The 17,308-nt window shown below is 44.3% G+C and overlaps 2 protein-coding genes across 4 annotated transcripts in view; one reads left to right on the forward strand and one right to left on the reverse strand.

Moving 5' to 3' along the window:
- Positions 1–412: 412 nt before the first annotated feature.
- SHOX2 (SHOX homeobox 2) lies at positions 413–10,825 on the reverse strand. Of its 3 annotated transcripts, XM_057499555.1 has the most exons (7): positions 9,991–10,825; positions 9,315–9,483; positions 8,833–8,837; positions 6,878–7,086; positions 4,475–4,532; positions 4,085–4,173; positions 413–2,586 (listed from the first exon to the last, which is right to left on the reverse strand). In XM_057499555.1, the coding sequence occupies exons 1-7, from the start codon at positions 10,331–10,333 to the stop codon at positions 2,293–2,295; spliced, it is 1,167 nt and encodes a 388-aa protein (XP_057355538.1). In that variant the 5' UTR covers positions 10,334–10,825; the 3' UTR covers positions 413–2,292. The 3 variants fall into 3 exon arrangements, with proteins under 3 accessions (XP_057355538.1, XP_036760002.1, XP_057355528.1); XM_036904107.2 differs by lacking the exons at positions 8,833–8,837; positions 9,315–9,483 and having other exon boundaries at positions 413–2,550; XM_057499545.1 differs by lacking the exons at positions 8,833–8,837; positions 9,315–9,483.
- Positions 10,826–14,119: 3,294 nt separating this feature from the next.
- Positions 14,120–17,308, forward strand: part of RSRC1 (arginine and serine rich coiled-coil 1) — a 470,761-nt gene continuing 467,572 nt past the window's right edge. The window contains exons 1-2 of the mRNA XM_057488446.1: positions 14,120–14,144; positions 14,304–14,483. Coding sequence (XP_057344429.1) covers positions 14,120–14,144; positions 14,304–14,483 — 205 coding nt within the window. The remainder of the gene's footprint in view (positions 14,145–14,303; positions 14,484–17,308) is intronic.

The raw sequence follows: 17,308 nt of genomic DNA on the forward strand, positions 1-17,308 counted from the left end.
ATTAAACAAGGTAGATTTCGCACCGTGAAATCCGATTTCCTGCCTTTCCCAGATGTCCCCAAATAAACTTAAGGAATTAAAGTGCGGCAAAATGAAGAACGAGAGTCCCTTTTGGAGAAGGGGGTTATTCTATGTTATTTTACGTATTATCTGTTCCTTTATTGATTTGGTTTAAAATCAATTTCTATGCTGGGTAGATAAAATGGGGGAGAGGAGGAGTTGCGCTTAGCGCTATGGAGAGCCAGAGCCGTCATTCTCACCGCCCCTTGATTGCGGCACGTAGAAGCAGAGGCAAGCGCTTTTCCAAGTTGGTGTATTGGAGAAATAGATACACATTCATCAAAAAGGAAGAAGGAAAGACTATCCCGGAGAGTTTGCTAGTAACAGGAACAAAGATGACGCGAATCCCATCAAATGAAACAATACTATTTTCATTCAATTGATCGCAAAGTGTCTTCAATTAATAACTTGGCACTTATTTAAAAGGCTTAACAGAGGTGAAACCGAAACATTTTGCACCGACAACACGTCATGAAATAACAGCATCTTTTGTTTAAAATAACTTAATACACTAGAAAAAATATGGCAAATATAAATAACTTTGTTTTCATGGAGAACAAATAGTTACAAAGCTCAACCTCAATACCAAAGTTCAGTTAAAAGAGCTTTTCTTCTTTCTTGTAAATCAGAAGGGGAAAAAAACGTAAGGAGACTTTATAGAGAATTGGGATACAGATTGCTTAGTCCAAGGTACCCCAGTTTAAATAGTTACATAAATTGAGACAAAAAGAAAATTACTTGACTATACACCTTTGTGAGTTAAAATGCAAATGTTGAAAGTCAACTATCAGTTCACACATTATAGCCAAAATAAACTTTGTTCGTGTGTATCGACATATTTTACACAGACCTAGTACCTGTATCTAGCTGGGTGTTGCTTAAGGTGAGTGTGACAAGACAGAGAGGGGGAAATGAAGCAAGGTCCTTAAACAGGACTTCAGGAAATCAGCAAGAGGGAATACAAGAAAAGGAGGGGGGGTGGATAACATTGGTTGACAGCCTACTATGTGTCAGACACCGTGTGAGGCGCTGTACCTTCATTATCTCATTTGCTCTTCTTTTCTTTTTCCTTTCCCCACATTTTCTGCCCACCTCCATCTTCTTGGGACAATCGAAGTGTAAATTCTTTCCCTTCCGACATTTTTTTTTGTTCGACAGATCAAAGACGGGGCAAAATATATGTATATATATATATAGGTATATATCAATTTCCAGACGCTTTTTGAAAATGGAGTAAGTGCATGTGAGTAAAGCGGGGAGTGGGAGACACCATCAATGGAATACAAGTAACATGCAAACCGAAATTTACTGTCAGCAGTCTGGACAGTTCTGCCATAATTTCTCAGAGATCATTGTCTGGGGTTACTTTTTTTGTGTGTTAATTTTTTTCTTTCCTCGTCTTTATACTGTCTTCCCTCTTCTTACTCTTTCACACATGGTGGTTTTTAACTCAAAGCATCTGATTCAACGTAAAAGGAGGCCCGCCTCTCTTATCAAATTCTCGTATTAAAGTGAACTTCGCAGAAAAAGGTCAGTTTCAAAACCTGTGAACTTCCCAGCTGCTCACTTTTTTTCATCTTAATTCTTTAAATAAGTATACTTCTTTCTTCTGTTTTGCCTTCTTAGCCCATTAAAAAAAAACATACACTTGAAATTGGTAACTCCCCCCTCCCCATTCTTTTGAGATTCGTCTAGGTTATTTTTCCATATTTGTAAGTGTATAAAATACTTTAATTTTTTAATTTTTTTGTCCCTTGGTTCTCTCCGATTTCAGCTTCCGCCAATAACAATAACAAATACATTCCCTTTCTCTTTTTTCTCTCTGGCTTATCTCTTCTACTTTTTTTTTTTTTTTTGCTCATTTTTTTATTAATAGGATTTTTGTTTCTACGCAAGAGTTCATCGTTGGAGCTTTACTCTGAGCCACACTCCCTGTCCAGTCTCAAAAAACTTCCCCCAAACCACCTCAACACCCCCAACAAAGCCACTGAATTCTAGGCCCTTGGGTAGGTGAATGGTAAGGAGCCACGCAGCGGGTACGCCTCTTGGGATCCCAAGTTCCGCGCGGATCCCGCCCTCCGAGTCCGGAATGTGGAAGAGGGCAAGGGAGGTCAGCGGAGCGGAAAGAGCGTCGGCTCCGGAGGTCCGGAGGGGATAACGGAGAAGCAGCGGGGGGTAGAGGGTGCGCAGGGTGCGCGCCACGAAGGCGCGATGTTGGCGCTGACGTTGGCGTCACAGACCCAGGGCGGCCGCGTGCTTTTTGGCTTTCAGTCTGAGATCGGCGATGCTGGAGTTCTTGCTGGTGGTCTTGGCTGCAGCAGCGGCAGCCACTACCGAGGCGGCGGAGGCCGAGTCCGCGGCTAGCGTGGCTAGCGGCAGTCCGAAGGGCGGCGCCGGGAACATCATGTAGGGCGCGTGCGCGGCCAGGTGCGGGTGCAGGTGGTGGTGCGCGTGCGCCACGGCGCTGTCCAGCTGCAGCTGCGCCTGAACCTGAAAGGACAAGGGCGTCACGTTGCAATGACTATCCTAGGGTGACAACAGAATAGAAACAGAGCATTAACGGCGTCCAGCTTGACTCAGGGGAAGGCTGGGGCGGGGGACGGGAGAGGGGTGTTTGCCTGACCTCAGTTTGTTACTGATTATGGGGAGCCACAAGGATACTCTCCAGTGCCCCCGAGACTCTGCAACTCGCTCAGCTCATCTCCCTGGGTCCCTGGGGACTCGCTATCTGCGGGAAAGTGGCGGCGCCCTGGGGAGCTGGGTCCATCAGGGGCAACAATACTTTTGTAAAACATTTCCCTCCTCAAAATAACCATAGTATACTGGAAAGATTTGGGGTAAGAACCATTGCCCTCCTCTCTTGATGCCCTCATACACCTCTTACCACTACTTAAGTACTGAGGTATCAACTAGCAAACTACCAAACTTTTTAACGTCACTTAGAGAGACCATTGCCTCTTCATTAAAACTGGCACATTTGTTAGTACTTCTTCACTGCTGTAAGAATAATCTGGGAATCTTCTAAAATGCAGATTATAATTCAGAAGGTTTAGAACGGGGCCTGAAATTATGCATTTGTAACAACCGTCCAGGTGGTGCTTGCTGCAGGCCTGCACAGATCACGTTCTGAGTAGTAGGACCTCCTTAAGGCCCCCTCTGTCTTTCTCCAGTCATTCTCTCTTGCTTCAAAAGCCTAACATCAGGATGCTGGAGTCCTGTGGTGCTACAAGAGCTAACATTTCTCTAACACTAACCATCAATACATGGGTGCACCCAGGTGTCTCTCAAGCCCAGGTCACTGGCAACTGAGAGCTAATTCATGACTTCACAGTCCTACCAAGCAGGGGTTCAGGCTGAGGATGGGGAAAGTCAGGCACTGGTTGTGAAAAGATTGCGCCCTTAGGCTTGGAGAGTGGGGAGTTTAGAGCACTGGGATTTCCCAAGATTAAATCATTGCTGCAGGCTGTCCTTTTAAAACCTGGTCTTAAAGGTTTCTTCGTGGCTAAGAAAGAGGCAGGGCATCCCCAGGAAGACCAAGGCTTTCCTCTCTACTAGAAACGAGGCTTTGTTTGCAGAGAAAGCTTTAAAAAATGAAGTCTCGACTTGGGAGTACTTTTATTTATTTACTCTTCTTCTGTCAGAGACATTTAATGTGACTAAGAGATTGAAAATACTTCCAAAAATATTTAGAGAGCGGCCTTAGAAACCAGCCTCTGCATTGGATCTGACAAAATCTTAATCAAAAGGCTTTTCCTTCCTCTCCCCTAGTGCAATCTTTAGTGCATTTTTAAAGGACCAGTTGCTACCCTCTGGCCTCTTCAGATTTCCCACAAGGACAGAAAGGACTAGGGGTGTAGGCCCCTGACATTGTACAGGCTTCTTTTAAGGGGGAATAGATATAGTATATCATCTCAAAATTGATTCTCCATCTGCACAGACACCAACATTGGGGCTTAGAAAGAGGGGATGTTAAAGCATCCAGGTCTTTTTACCATTAAATAGGTTAAAACTGGGCTGTACTTGCCTGCTGAAATGGCATCCTTAAAGCACCTACATTGACGTAGGGTGCAACTCTACAAGCTTCAAACTGGCTAGCAGCCCCTATGAGGACACCTATAAAATATGGAGGAACAAAACACAATAATGTGAGTTTAATATTCCCAGCATTGTTTTCCATTGTTTCAGATAATACCAAGGTAGAAATAATTCCTTTGGAATTGGACTATCTTCCTAAACTGCTTCCAAAATTAAATATAATTTACTCCCAAACTTCAGAACTCTCATTAACTGCCTTCAGAGCAGATTTTTAAATGAGACATAATTATCTTTGAGAAGTTTCTTTCTTTGTAATAACAATAGTCACTAATTCTCTTTCTACTTAGAATATCAAATATTCTTTGTCTGAGAAGCGTACCTTTATGGAGTTGATTTTCTTGTTTTCTACATTTAGCTCTTCGATTTTGAAACCAAACCTACAAATTGGAGGGAAAAAATTACACCTAAATATTATAACTCAAACAATTTTTAGAAATTACAATGAAAAAAGAATAGTGGCAAAAAAAGAAGGAAAAATTGGGAGATAGAGTAAGCAATCTTTGAATTATGAAGAATAGTCTAAAGTTAAAAATGTAAATGACAAAATAGATACATTTCATAGACTTGCAAGATAAATTGTTTCTTGATAAATTGCTATTAGTCCTGGTTTCATCTTTCCACATTACAGAGTCCCCAAGGCCTAAAACTCTCCCTGATACCTGATACCAAAGTGATAATGGGTTTAGATGTTTGCCTAGTAAGACTTAAGAAGAATGTGCTCATTAATAGCCTGTAATATTAATTAGCTTCATCTTCAAGAAAAACCAAACACCAAGGCAAATAGTGACTCTTTTTTTTTTCCTGGGGTGTGAGGGAGAGGTAATTAGTGTCATAAAAGCTTCACTACAAAGAAGTTTAGAATTTCTCTGTTCCTCTGTGCAGCATGGTGTAACACAGTAGCAGAATAATTGTGCCATTATCATGATAATCTAATTTGCTTTCATACTACAGTCAGGGTAGTAGAGAGGCATCTAGAAAACAGCCCTAAAATTTAAATAAAAGTATTAAAAAATAAAGACCAGCAAAGAAGTTCACTTCTTATGAGAAAAAAAAAAAGAACAACATTCTGTGAAAAGGGGTTGGGGTATGAATCAAGTAACTCCTGGATACCATCCTTTCCTAGATGTTACCATCTTAAATAAACTTGAAACATTTAGAGGCAGCATGACAGGTTTTTAAAAATTCAAATAAAGCTGCTTTTATACTCCAATAAGACAGCATTATGTTCCAATAACATAGCATATTGACTGATTCACAAATTAATGTTTTTAAAAAACACATGAAAGTAAAATATTATTTCAGAGCTGTTTCTGTTTTTGAAAGCAAGTGTCATAGTCAATGTAAATCTTCAAAAATTCCCCTGCTATTTAGTGTAATAGAAGAGTAGATTTCATGCCAGGGTGGCATCCTTTGTGTAACTCACATGGCCTGAGGCTTCTTGCCTCTTTTTTTCCCCTAGAAGAGTTTGAACTGAGCTACTAATGTTCATAACTGTAATAATTATCACCATGTCTTTAAGGGGCTGCTGAGCCCCTAGAGATCTCAGTACACACAGCAAAGCAGTAGAGGTTTAAAAAGGAAGGCTCTGCTGTTGACACTGTGATGACCAAGGCAGCCTATTATTACTTTTCCGCTTCAACGTGACTGCTCTGTTTTTGTCCTGATCCTATTACATGATGCAGGGAGCCCCATAAGAATTGCATAGTTTGCTGCAGATGGTGGTCTCTGTGCCCAGAGACCCAGGGAGTATCTGTTACAGTGATACTTTGTAACAGCTGCAGATGTTCAGGCTTAAAACTGCTCCATGTGTTCAAACAAATAATGACCATCATTTTCTACTATTTTATTATTTGAGTGGAAATCTGAAACATTTATATTTGTTCTGCATAAAACTAGAAGGATATGTATGCATATAATCTTTCACCTTAAATGCCCCTGAAGCCTACTATTGCTATTGTATTTATCACCACAATCAGGAAAGAAAATCTGCTCCAATTCTAATTTCATCGGATATGGCACTTGCTAGGGGTCAGACTTTGGAAATGCCAATACTAAGATATGTGAGTTGTTTTATAAACAAATTTCTGTACGTTCAGGTTCGCTGCCTGTAGGTTCAGGTTAAAAGAGGGAACAAAGAGTGACCAAAATGCATTTATTTCTCCACTCTTTCACACACAGTTTGGTATCAGCCTCTAATGGCAAACTGTAAATTTCTACACTTAACAGGACTAATTTTCTTTATAGTCTGTACATCTATAAACCTAATTGGCATATCCGCTCGGCAAACCTAGATCCCGGAGCAGACCCTCACGGAAAACCAACTCAGGCGAACAAAATATTCCTTGTAACTTTTAAGGCATCCAGAAGATAAAACGTTTTCTGTGGGATTTTTTTTAAGGCTTATAAAAGTAGGCCCATTAGGATTAAACCACATTAAAGGCATCGTGAGGCAAGGGGGGTGTGGTTTATAGAAACTCTGGGAGCGAGCCCAGCACAGCTTTCTTCTGCTGGGAACATATGTTGGGAGAGGAGAGAAAAATGCTACAAGACTAAGATGTACTTCGGAAAATAAGACCTCCAGTAAAGACATCCCTTCCCTTCTCACCTCCAGACACTTGAGCCCCAATCCTCAGTGTGTGTCCCCCAAGCCGCCTCTCCAACCCTCAGTGTGTCCCTCCTCCGCTCCAGGGGGCCCAGCCTTGATGTCCTTTTAGCCGGGTACCTGCACTCGAGCTTCAGACAGCCCCAGCCGCTGGCTCAGTTCCTCGCGCATAAAGGCGTCCGGATAGTGGGTCTCGTCAAAAAGCCGCTCCAGCTCATTGAGTTGTTCCAGGGTGAAATTGGTTCGACTTCGCCTCTGCTTGATTTTGGTCTGGCCTTCGTCCTCCATCCCTTTCGCATCCTCTTTTCGCTCCTTCAGCTCCGGGGACACTGAAGGGGCACCATGAACAGGGCCACACGTACGTCCACGTCCACGTACGCGCACAGCACACATGACACACACACACACGGACAAAAACAACATAGCAAATCCCATTACCAGGTTTGTGTCAGTAAGGGTGGAGGATCCTTGCCCCCTCCTGGAGTTCCTGTCTAGGCCCTCAACCCGCGCGGAGGAAGGGATCCTGGACACATGCAAAAATCAACTTTGGGCGGCTGCCCGCGGGCAAGGTGGGCATTCGCCCACCCATCCCCTCTGCAACTGTGGCCTCAGCTCGCCTTCTCACTATCCACGCCCTCGTCTCCTTCCCACCCCCGCGAACACCAAATCCATCCCACTCACCCTTCTCGCACTCACTCTCTTCCACGCACGCACAGAAATGAAAAAGCGACGCACTGGGCCCGTCACAGAACTCGGTCCGTGCAGAAGGGCGCGGCGAGGCCACGCACTGGCTTCTCATACCGGCCATTCCCAGGGTGCTGGACCATTCTAAGGCCGGATCCAGCAGCCGGTGGCTCTCCCTCTCTCTGTCTCAAACTTGCGAGTCTAATTTGGAACAATTGGGCCCAAGGGTCTCAGAGGGAGAACAAGACCTCGATGCTGCGCGACTCTTGAAGCCGCATCGCCAGTCGCACGGTGCTGACCCACGGCTCGTGCCAAACTCTGCGGACGGCCCAGCCAAACAGTCCCTGTCCCCCTGCTGGACCTGGGTCGCCTGAACAGAGGCGCCCACGCCATGTTGGCGGCCTGGAGAGCTCGCCACTCACGCCGGGCCAGAAGGCGAGGCGGAAAAACCAGCCTCGGTTGGTCGGCAAAACAGACCGCTGCCTCTGTTCTCTCTTTCTCCTTCCCCATTGGAAAGGCAGACCCGACCCTAAACGCTTAAACCCATAGAGATCAACAGGTTCAAGCGGAACATTCGCAATCCTCAGTTTCTATTGGTTGCTCAAAGCTTTTTCATGCATCCAGCAGCTCGGATGTTTAATAAAGTGTGCATTTTCCTTCTCTGGGTTTGCACACATCCGTTGCTACTTTGCTGTCCCTCCTTTGCCTCCCTTAGAAACAGGATCTCTTCGACTGTGAGCATACAGAGACACCCGAGGGATATGGATGTATGTATTTAGGCCAAAGGGCAGTGATCAGGGGAGCCCGTACGAACTGAAGCTGCCCTCTAGAACCTTCATCCTCTGCGGCTGAGTCGGAGACTTGGGTTTCTAAGGTGTCAAAGCTGAGTTTGGATAGTCCGAGCTGTTTGTAGTTCTTCCCAGCCCAGGATCCTGATCAGCCTGGGTGTTAAAAATAATTTCCGGAAGAGCCAGCCTGCAGAGAAATTAATACTTGTCCCGAGCTTGGAAATTAACAATCCCAGGACTACGACTGCCTGGGCTCAGATCCTAGTTTCGCAGTCAGGCGCGCTGGTGTTATACAGGGCCTGGAGCTGCGGACTCATCCCGGGAGGCTTCACAGGGCCACCTGACAGTTATGCCATCACTTTCCAAATTTAGGAGGATCCTGATGCTAGGTCTGAGGGGACAAGAGCCTCAAGATCTCAGCCCAGTCTGGCATTCTAGCTACGGTGATCTTCAGAGTTGCTGTCATTTCTAGTTCTAAGAGTTCGTTTTGTGGACATTTGTCTTCTTCTGGGAGGGACGTGAATAACGTGATAGAAAACATTCAGAGCAAGTTAACAAGAAAATATTTCCACTGATATTGTAATGAAATTTAAATATGCAAACACACCCTTCAGATTCTGCCAAAGGGGTAAGAAGGCTTCGTCTATTTCATGTTATCCACAGTGGATCCCTCTCAAACTTTGGAGTTTCAAAGAGAAAAATGTCCACATTTCCAGTTGATTAATAGACTTAATATAATCTCTTATTTCGTCCCCCAATTTCCACTTATTGGCTTAAACAGGAACAGACCGTGTTATAAACAACTTAATTGCTTGCTTAAATATGTGATTCTACGCATGCCACATATTTTCGTAATTGGAAAAATATGGCAGCACACCAGTTACTGCAGGCACCAAGTGCCAAATTAATTTTATTGTTGAACTCCTTTGAATTGGTAAAGGACGCTCCACCATTTAGATAAAGCCATTTCCTAAGACTTTGCTGGCACCAGAGGATTCTCCCCCCCCAACTCCCCCCCAAAAAAACAGAGCACTGGAAGACTCGAAGCAGTAACAGAATTGTGTAAATATCAAAAAAACAACCACAGAAAGGAGCCCAACGCGTCTCCCGAGAGTAACAGCCTAGCCTGAACCGTGGCCGGTCTTGGCCTCATTCTACCTTCATAGCTCAGAGAGAATGGGAAGTTTTGGCCCCCAAGATCAATGATCCAGGGTCTTCGCGGGGTTCCAGTGATTTTTAGCCGCAGCTCGAAACCTGGAGGAGATTCGAGGGTGAAATCCCAATCAATCTCAGTCTTTCTTCTCCTTTCTCTCTTTCCCCTTTCTCAGGCCTAGGAAAGGGGCTCCCGCAAACTGCGCTAGAATGCTAACCGTAAGGCCGCCGCCTGCCCCAGCTGCTCCCGTCACCCCCGCCCGCAGCCGAGCCCGGCGAACTTGCCCTCCTCCTGCGGGCCATCTGGGCTGCGGGCCCATCCTCCGGCTGGTGAAAATGCGTTTCAGAGAAATGGGAATAGCGGGGGCGTCTGAGAAGATCGGGCGCAAACCCCACACACACCCCTTCCCGCACACACACTCGGACCCCACCCACGACCGTGCACACCACCGGACTCCCACCCCTCCATCATCACTCTAGCTTCCAAAGCTGGGGTACAGGGGACCTCTCTGCATCCCGCCCCTCTGCCCCCTGGGCCTCGGAGTCCTCTCCCGCCAAAGAGTCAGGAAGGCGGGAAGGGGAACCGCGGCCGGGGGGTCAGGCCGTTACCCTCGGTGAGCCGCGGGCTGCCCGGCTCCCTGCTTCTCTCGGCGGCGCCCATGTCCAGCTCCCGGACAGGAGAGCGCCCTCCTCCAGCTCCTCCGCCTGCTCCTCCTCCTGCACCTCCTCCGCCTCCTCCGCCTCCGCCTCCGCCTCCTCCACCGCCGCCTCCGCCGGCCGCCCGGACTGCCGGGCTGCTGCGGTCGTCCCGGCCGGGCTCGGCGCAGCCAGTCGGCTCCTTGGCCCCGCGCAGCGGTCCGCTCTCTAGTACCTCCCGGTACGTGATCGCCTCCTTCTTCTCCTTCACTTTCTGGTCAAAAGACTTGGAGACGAACGCCGTAAGTTCTTCCATCGCCACCGACGCCGGTCAGCCCTGCGCTCAGCCTCTCCCAGCCGAGACCCGCTCTTTTTTTCCTTCTTCTTTTTTTACTGCTCCAGCCCCCCCAATAATAACACATCAATGGGGCAGGGGGTGGGGGAGGAAAGGGCGGAGGAGGAAGAAGAAGACAAGAGAAGAAAGAAGAAAGAGAAGTAAAAGGAGAAAAAGAAGTAAGAAGAGGAGGAGGAGGAGGAAGAGGAGGAGGAAGAGGAGGAAGAGGAACGGGGCGGGGGCCGCCGGAGGGAAAGGGGAGCCGAGGCTTCCCGGCCGGAGCGCGCTGGCTCAGTGTTAAGATCTTTGACAATTCTTCCTGCGGAGAGTTCACATCTGATCGCAACGCTGCGCTTCAAGTCTCACTATTTATACTTAGCAAAGGCAGCCCCTTGTTCTGAGTAAATTACCTCCCCTTCTCAACTCGGAGGGAGCCCCTTCCCGGGGAGCACCCACGCCACTACCTGGGGGTGGGGGGGAGTGGGGGCTGGGGGGGAAGGAGCTGGAGAGAGGGAGAGAGGGGAAGAGGCAGGGAGGGAGAGGGAGAGGGAGAGGGAGAGGGAGAGGGAAAGGGAGAGAAGGAGACGGAAGCCCGAGCCAGGCGGGCCGGGGCTGGAGAGGGAGGGCAGCCCAGGGGACAGGGGCCGAAGGAAGAGGCAGGTCCCAGGCCGCTCGGGTTTTCGGATAGCCTCGGCCTCCTGCGCTCTTGGCCATTAATCCAGGATTGACAAGAACCGCTAATTAATTTAATTAGGCGTGGTTTTTGCGTTGGTGTCGCGACTTAGTTAAACACTGAGGAGCTGGACTTATTCCACCGGGGCGTGGCCAGGAGGAAACTGACAAGTGCGCGGCTCTGGGAGTCTGCACAGTATCCCGATTCTGCATCAGACCCTGCATTCTGGCCAGGCGTCAGGGAGCAGCTCTACTGCTCCGCCGCGCATTGCTCTCCTGTATCCCCCGCCCTGCTTTAGGCGCCCGCAACCCAGTTCCGTATTCTGACCCCGTATCCCAATCCTACTAAACCGGCTGTCCAGACCCCGTCGCAGCCCGGCATCCCAGCTTCACAAACCTACCCAGTAGCGTAGGTTTCCTCTACAGCTTCTCAGACCCAGGCAGCTCCTTTTAGGGGCTTCCTGGCCCGCAGCCAGAACTGAGCCTGGGTCTTCATTAAGCTTCCCGCCTTGGAGAGTTTGTGATTTACTCGCATGCTGGAACCCAAAGCCCACCTTCAACCGACAAACCTAGCCCGAAGAGGCCAGTCGGTTTAACACATTTTCCGAGCTGCTGTCTCTGACAGATTCCACTTTAAAGTGTTACCTTAAGCTCCTGGTCAAGGACAGTTAAGTTAGACTTCGTTCCCTCTTTGAGGTTTCATGATCCTCAACCTCTAACTCCCTTACAACTACCTGCACCCGACGCCCCCACCTCGCACAGAATTAGGAGCGCTTCTCTAGAATCCTGGGAAACGTTCTAATTGATTTCTTAATTTTGAAAAGCAGGTGGTTATTCCTTTCTGAGTTGGAGAAGAAATTTACGTGAAGTTTGTGCCCCATCTTATCTATCGTGGACTATTCAAAAAGAGATGCTCACTGTCGGAAGAAAGACTCTGTCTTTCTCAGTGCTACAATTTAAAATTCTATTCCTAGATTATTTTCATCGAAACAGTGTTATATGGAAAGAATATCTATATTCCTGGGTCATTTGTATGTATTGTGCAGGACAAAGCTTGCTGTGCAAAGTGTGACTATATATACATATTTCACATAAGAATATTTACATGTAAAAAGTTGTATTTACCTGAGTGTGTAAACAAATATACCTCTTCAGTGTGGCTTTCGGGACATTGTGAAGTAGTTTGAATATTAATGCAGGCTTTCTGGTGTTAAAAGTAACTTGTTCATTTTCTTAGGTCAGTAAAAGAAAAGAAATTACAGAACTTTGCATTGTATTCCACTCATTGGTTAAGGCATCAATACAGAGTTAACAGATAATTTGAGAAGTTCCATCAAAGCAACCTGAAACATTTGTAAAAAGAGAACACAATTATAACTTAATATATTAGTGTTTCTAAGACAGATGTAAATGGAGGCTATATATAACTTTATGTCATACTATACTACTCCTCAGTTTAAAATGTTCACATTTAGTGAAGATGGAAATCATACTTTGTAGAATATTACTTGGCCTTTTTTCTCTTAAATTCTGATCTTTTGTTCTAATTAAAACATTTCATTTGTTACTACTTTTGGGAAAAATAATTAGGATTTTTAAGTTTCCAGTAGCAGTAGTTTTTAGGTATTAATGAATTATATTAGTACTTGCTTTTATTTTATTACATTACAAAAGAGACTCAAATACACTTTCCAAAGTTATATGAATTTAGACACATGAGTTTACATTTAGTCTTGGGTTACAATTTGTAACCACTTTAATTCTGATATTATCAGATGGGAATAACCATAAAACTTTGATGCTTTATGAAAATCCGTTTTTAAGGTTATTTAGCGGAATAACCAATAATGAGATAAACTAAATGGATGTGGTGCTCAAAGAGCTCTCAAACTGAGGTGTTAAATACATAGTCACAGACAGCTCCAAAATAGCCACTATCAGGAGATCCACCAGCTAAATTTTTTGCCCTTTCAAGCACACAACTTTTTAAGTCTGAACTCAAATTCCATCTGCTGAGCTTGAGGGAAACATGACCACTTTAAGGGTAATCAGGGAAAGTGTGGCCCCAATTGTGTAATTCACAAGAAATAGATTTTCTCATAGATTTTCCTGGCATATTGCTTCTTTGTATATATTTAAGAATAGTGGTGTTGATATCAATTGGAGCTATGAGGAATCTGCAGTGTCTGATCACAGATTCCCACGACCTAAGGGAAGTTTAGTTAAAAACTAAACTGAGGGTTTAAAATCATATACTAATAAATGCTCACAGAGTTCTAATGTTATTTCATTACATAGCAAATATTTTCTGGAGACAGGACATTTCAAAAACAGTTTTGGTAAAAACGAAACAAAACAAAACGTTGACAGTAAAGCTCAGTTGACAGCCTACAGACAGATGTACAGGTTCCAATGAAATTTAGGACTCCTAGTGCCCCCCCAACTCTTGAATTATTTAAAATACACATGTAGTGTTGCCGTTAAGCTGTAAAACGGTTCCTCAAACTGATTAGTTAAGGAACAGTCCTATATGAGAAATGTATTTGTGGAGGTGATTTTCACTATTTCAGATGTCTGAGAAAAACCTTAGGTTGGGTATTTAGCAATTGTGAGTGATTTGGTCTTCACAGTCGTCCCAAACCAAGGCCAACAGTTTATTTACTCAACATTACTCCCTTACAGAAAATAAGGAAAAAATTATGTTCACGTAAGGACAGATTAATGTATTATGAGATACAGAAAATGCTGAGTTGCTTTAATTTCTATTGGTTTAAATAACAACAAAACCCTATGCATTTAATTTCTCTTTCAGTAGAAACCTTCTCTGCCTGAGGCAGCCTTCTCCCATTCCTCTACCAACCAGTAACTTTTATATGAGAAACTAATTTGCATTCAACCTGTGAACGCCTTCACCTTCAGGGTAGAAGAAACACCGACTTTTAATGTATTTTTGCAAGTAAATCACTACAATTTAATAACACACGACTCTATACAGACACACTCTCATGATTTATTGTTGGACGAATTTCCATCTTCCTCAGCATGAGATAACCAATTTCGCTATGTGTGGGTGACTTAGAAACCTAACTTCAAACGATGCAGATTTGTTTACAGATTATGTGTAACGACAGCGACGATAACTGAGGCAGTTAACACTTTTCATTCCTCACCTTAATTGCTTTTTGGTAACAAGAAAATCAAATAATCACGCAAAACAAACACCGAACAAAAAATTGGCAGCGTGACAATCTACTCTCTCGGCACTCCTAACTCCTGGCAGCCTCCATCGATGCACTCGAAAGCTCGGCTGCCGCTGCCTGGCACTGGAACCAGGAAGGCGGTGAGCTTAAACTGAAGCAAGTTTGGAGGACGCCGGCGGCGCTCAGACTTGAAGAAACGTTTCCACGTCTTGGGCCCTTGCGAGTGAACGCGAGGTGTGAGCCCGAAGGCCAGGACCCAGGTGATGCCCGTGGCCGCGGCCTAGGGTGCGGCGCCTGTGGCTGCGGAGTTCTGAGGCCTTGCTCCGTCGCGAAGCGGCGCGAGGCCTGGCGCTGTCTGGCTGGGAGGTGGCTGGGGGTGGATAGCGGCTGTGGCCGCGAGGCGTGCAGAGCGGCGCAGTGCGCATGTGCCCCGCACCTGGTGGCGTCTCACCCTGGCCGGCGAAGCTGGGGTGACTGGGTGGTGGGCAGTGCGGGGTGTTGCGCGGTCGCAGGCTTCAGGCTAGGCCCTCAGTCCGGAGGTGGTGACGAAGAGTTAACCAGCTCTTCCTTGCTTTCCCCTCTCAATCCCTACCCTTCTTCTCACTCCAACCCATCCCTGGTCCCTGGTCCTGGTTCACTGCTTTTGGGTTTCTGTGCTCATCTTGCAGTATGTGGCCTTGTGGCCAGTGCTAACTCTAGGTAGGTTATAGCAGGAGGGAAGCTGCAACCTGGTATATCGCTCTACGTGGTTTTTAGAGCCACCTTCTCTTCCAGTCTGCCCACCCCCATCCCCAACCCCGCCCTACCTTTTCTGGCTCACACTCGCTTACTGAGAGAAGAGAGAGTGCTGGGTGAAGTAGACTTTCCTCAGAAAACATGTAAACATACTTAAAACACTTTCTTTTTCCTAGCCTTCAGGCCTTGTGGCCTTATGGTTATAGCCCAGTTGCATAGGCTACCCTTCAACTCTGTTTACTGTGATGAGAGGTTATAATACGCTATTAAACATGTTGCCCGCTTTTGATTTTAGGTCAAACTTAACGTAATTTCTCTCTCAGAAGTTATATATCTTTATATGCACACTGGAGGCCTAACTTTTTTGTCTCCCATTTTCAGAATTAGTAACCTGTTTGTATTTCAACTAATTAATTACTGGGTATTTAAATTCAAATGTCTTGCCTTGTCACGGAAAAAGTGTTAAAGTTGTCGTCTTTGAACTCAGTGTAAAAGCTCTAAGAGATATACAGAGTTCTCAGGTTTAAGGATTGAAAGCAGATGTGACAGGTGCAATCTTGTGGGCAAACTGGGTATCCTTTGAAAGCCCTACTCAGCATCTATAAAAACTCATTCCTTTTCAGGCAAAGATTTCCTGCTAAATGGTAGCATTTGTTACTGTATGTCCTTCAACAAGAGGGCAAAAAATATTTGAAATTGAAAACAATGAAGGCAGCTGGCATCTATTAATTGGTCTTATCACTTGACTGGTCTCAGCAAAGATTTGTGTTATGAGTTGGAAAGCTTCTTTCATAAGATTGTTATAGTAGGTGTATAGATATATTTTTCTGCTTTCATTTTCAAACCATTGGGGAGAAATTCCTAGGACTGATGATGCTTTAAAAAAGAAAGGTGCTTGTCTGCAAATTTTTAGTTATGATGGGAGGAGTGTTTCAACAATTCTGTATTTTTTGAGTTTTGTTTTGTTATGCTTGTTAAGCTAGAATTTTATCTCAGTTCTTTTACCTCCCTTGCATGGTTCTGTACTTGCTTGTGGATTTCTTCTTATAATAAATGGTATTAGCCCCATTTTTACTATCTCTTTGAAGTGGATTTCCCATTGAAATGACTGTCTTTTTTCCCTCTTTTTTTTAGCCATGTGTCCACGATCAAAAAGATTATAGTTCAATACACTAAGGAATGAGTAGTGGAGAAATAATTATAAACTGTTATGTCCTCTAGAAATCTTTGTCTAACTTCCCATTTTCTGAAAAAGATTATTGCTTCTTGTACCTTTATTAATAACTAGACAAAGAAACTACTTGTTTATGCTTTTGAGCTCTTTTTTGAATGACATCTTGGCTCCACATCTTCAGTCAGTCACCTGACCTTTACAATAAGATGTTTTTGTAAACTGATTTTCTACTGTAGTCATTACCTGTTATGGCTTCAATTCTATAGTGGAAGCGTTTGGTTTACAACCATGAGACTACACCAGGAAGTACTAGAGACTAGAGTGAGAACAGAAAATCCAAGAGCCGTAGGAGTTCTGTCCTTTTGTTACCTTTTCTGCTCAAAGATAGATTGAAAAATTGTTAGCTTGTGGGACTCCTAAAAATCTGTGCTCACTTCATCATTGCTCTTGCCAGAAAGAGCTATTAAATATCTTTCCATGCATTGCATCTTGCCAATATAAATAAATATACTTATTATTTTTAATTAATAAAATTAAATATAGAGTTCTTATTAGGAGTGTATAATATGAATTGACCACCATGACTTGAATGAGCATGTCATGTATATTCAGTTGTATGCTAGAGACATGGAGATCCAGAGGTAAGTATGTATTTAGGGTGGTGAGTAGGAATTTAATATGTCATTGATAGAGAAAATTTTTGACCTACCTCTTATTTGCTCTTAGTATTCACTTCCTTTTCTGAATAAATATTTGAAGTTAACTATTATAAAGAAATATGGTGGCTTTTTGCTTTCTCTTATTGAGATTAATTGTACTTAGGTGTAATTTTTCTGAAATATAAATGTGTTGGAAAAATTTGTATAGTTTCATAACAGTGGTTTTTCAACCTTTTTTACTTGTTTCCTTTAAAGAAGGATTTTGTATCTTCATTAATTTTTCTGGGTTAAATGTTACCACTCTTTATTATGGATGAATTATGTTGTTTGAAATTAAAACAAAGAAAAATTTATACCCACCTCCCATTCTTTTTTGTTCATCAGCAAGATACATAATTAGATGTGTCCTTTTCTTTTCTTTTTTATCACTTCTGTATACCTTACATAGGGATTTAGTAAGTTGGTCAAGAATGAGAATGGAAATGACTGTAGGTAACTTAGAGCAACAGGTCTCAAA

Source organism: Manis pentadactyla, chromosome 1 (assembly GCF_030020395.1).
Source record: "Manis pentadactyla isolate mManPen7 chromosome 1, mManPen7.hap1, whole genome shotgun sequence".
Classification (NCBI taxonomy): domain Eukaryota; kingdom Metazoa; phylum Chordata; class Mammalia; order Pholidota; family Manidae; genus Manis; species Manis pentadactyla.

What these genes read in the sequence shown, in the direction of transcription:
- SHOX2 (XM_057499555.1), bottom strand. Translation starts at nt 10,333, where the DNA reads ATGGAAGAACTTACGGCGTTCGTCTCCAAGTCTTTTGACCAGAAAGTG. An exon ending in TGTCTGAAGCTCGAGTGCAG is followed by an intron (nt 4,533 to 6,877) that starts GTACCCGGCTAA and finishes TCCAATTTGTAG; the next exon opens with GTTTGGTTTCAAAATCGAAG. An exon ending in TAAGGATGCCATTTCAGCAG is followed by an intron (nt 2,587 to 4,084) that starts GCAAGTACAGCC and finishes TTGTCACCCTAG; the next exon opens with GATAGTCATTGCAACGTGAC.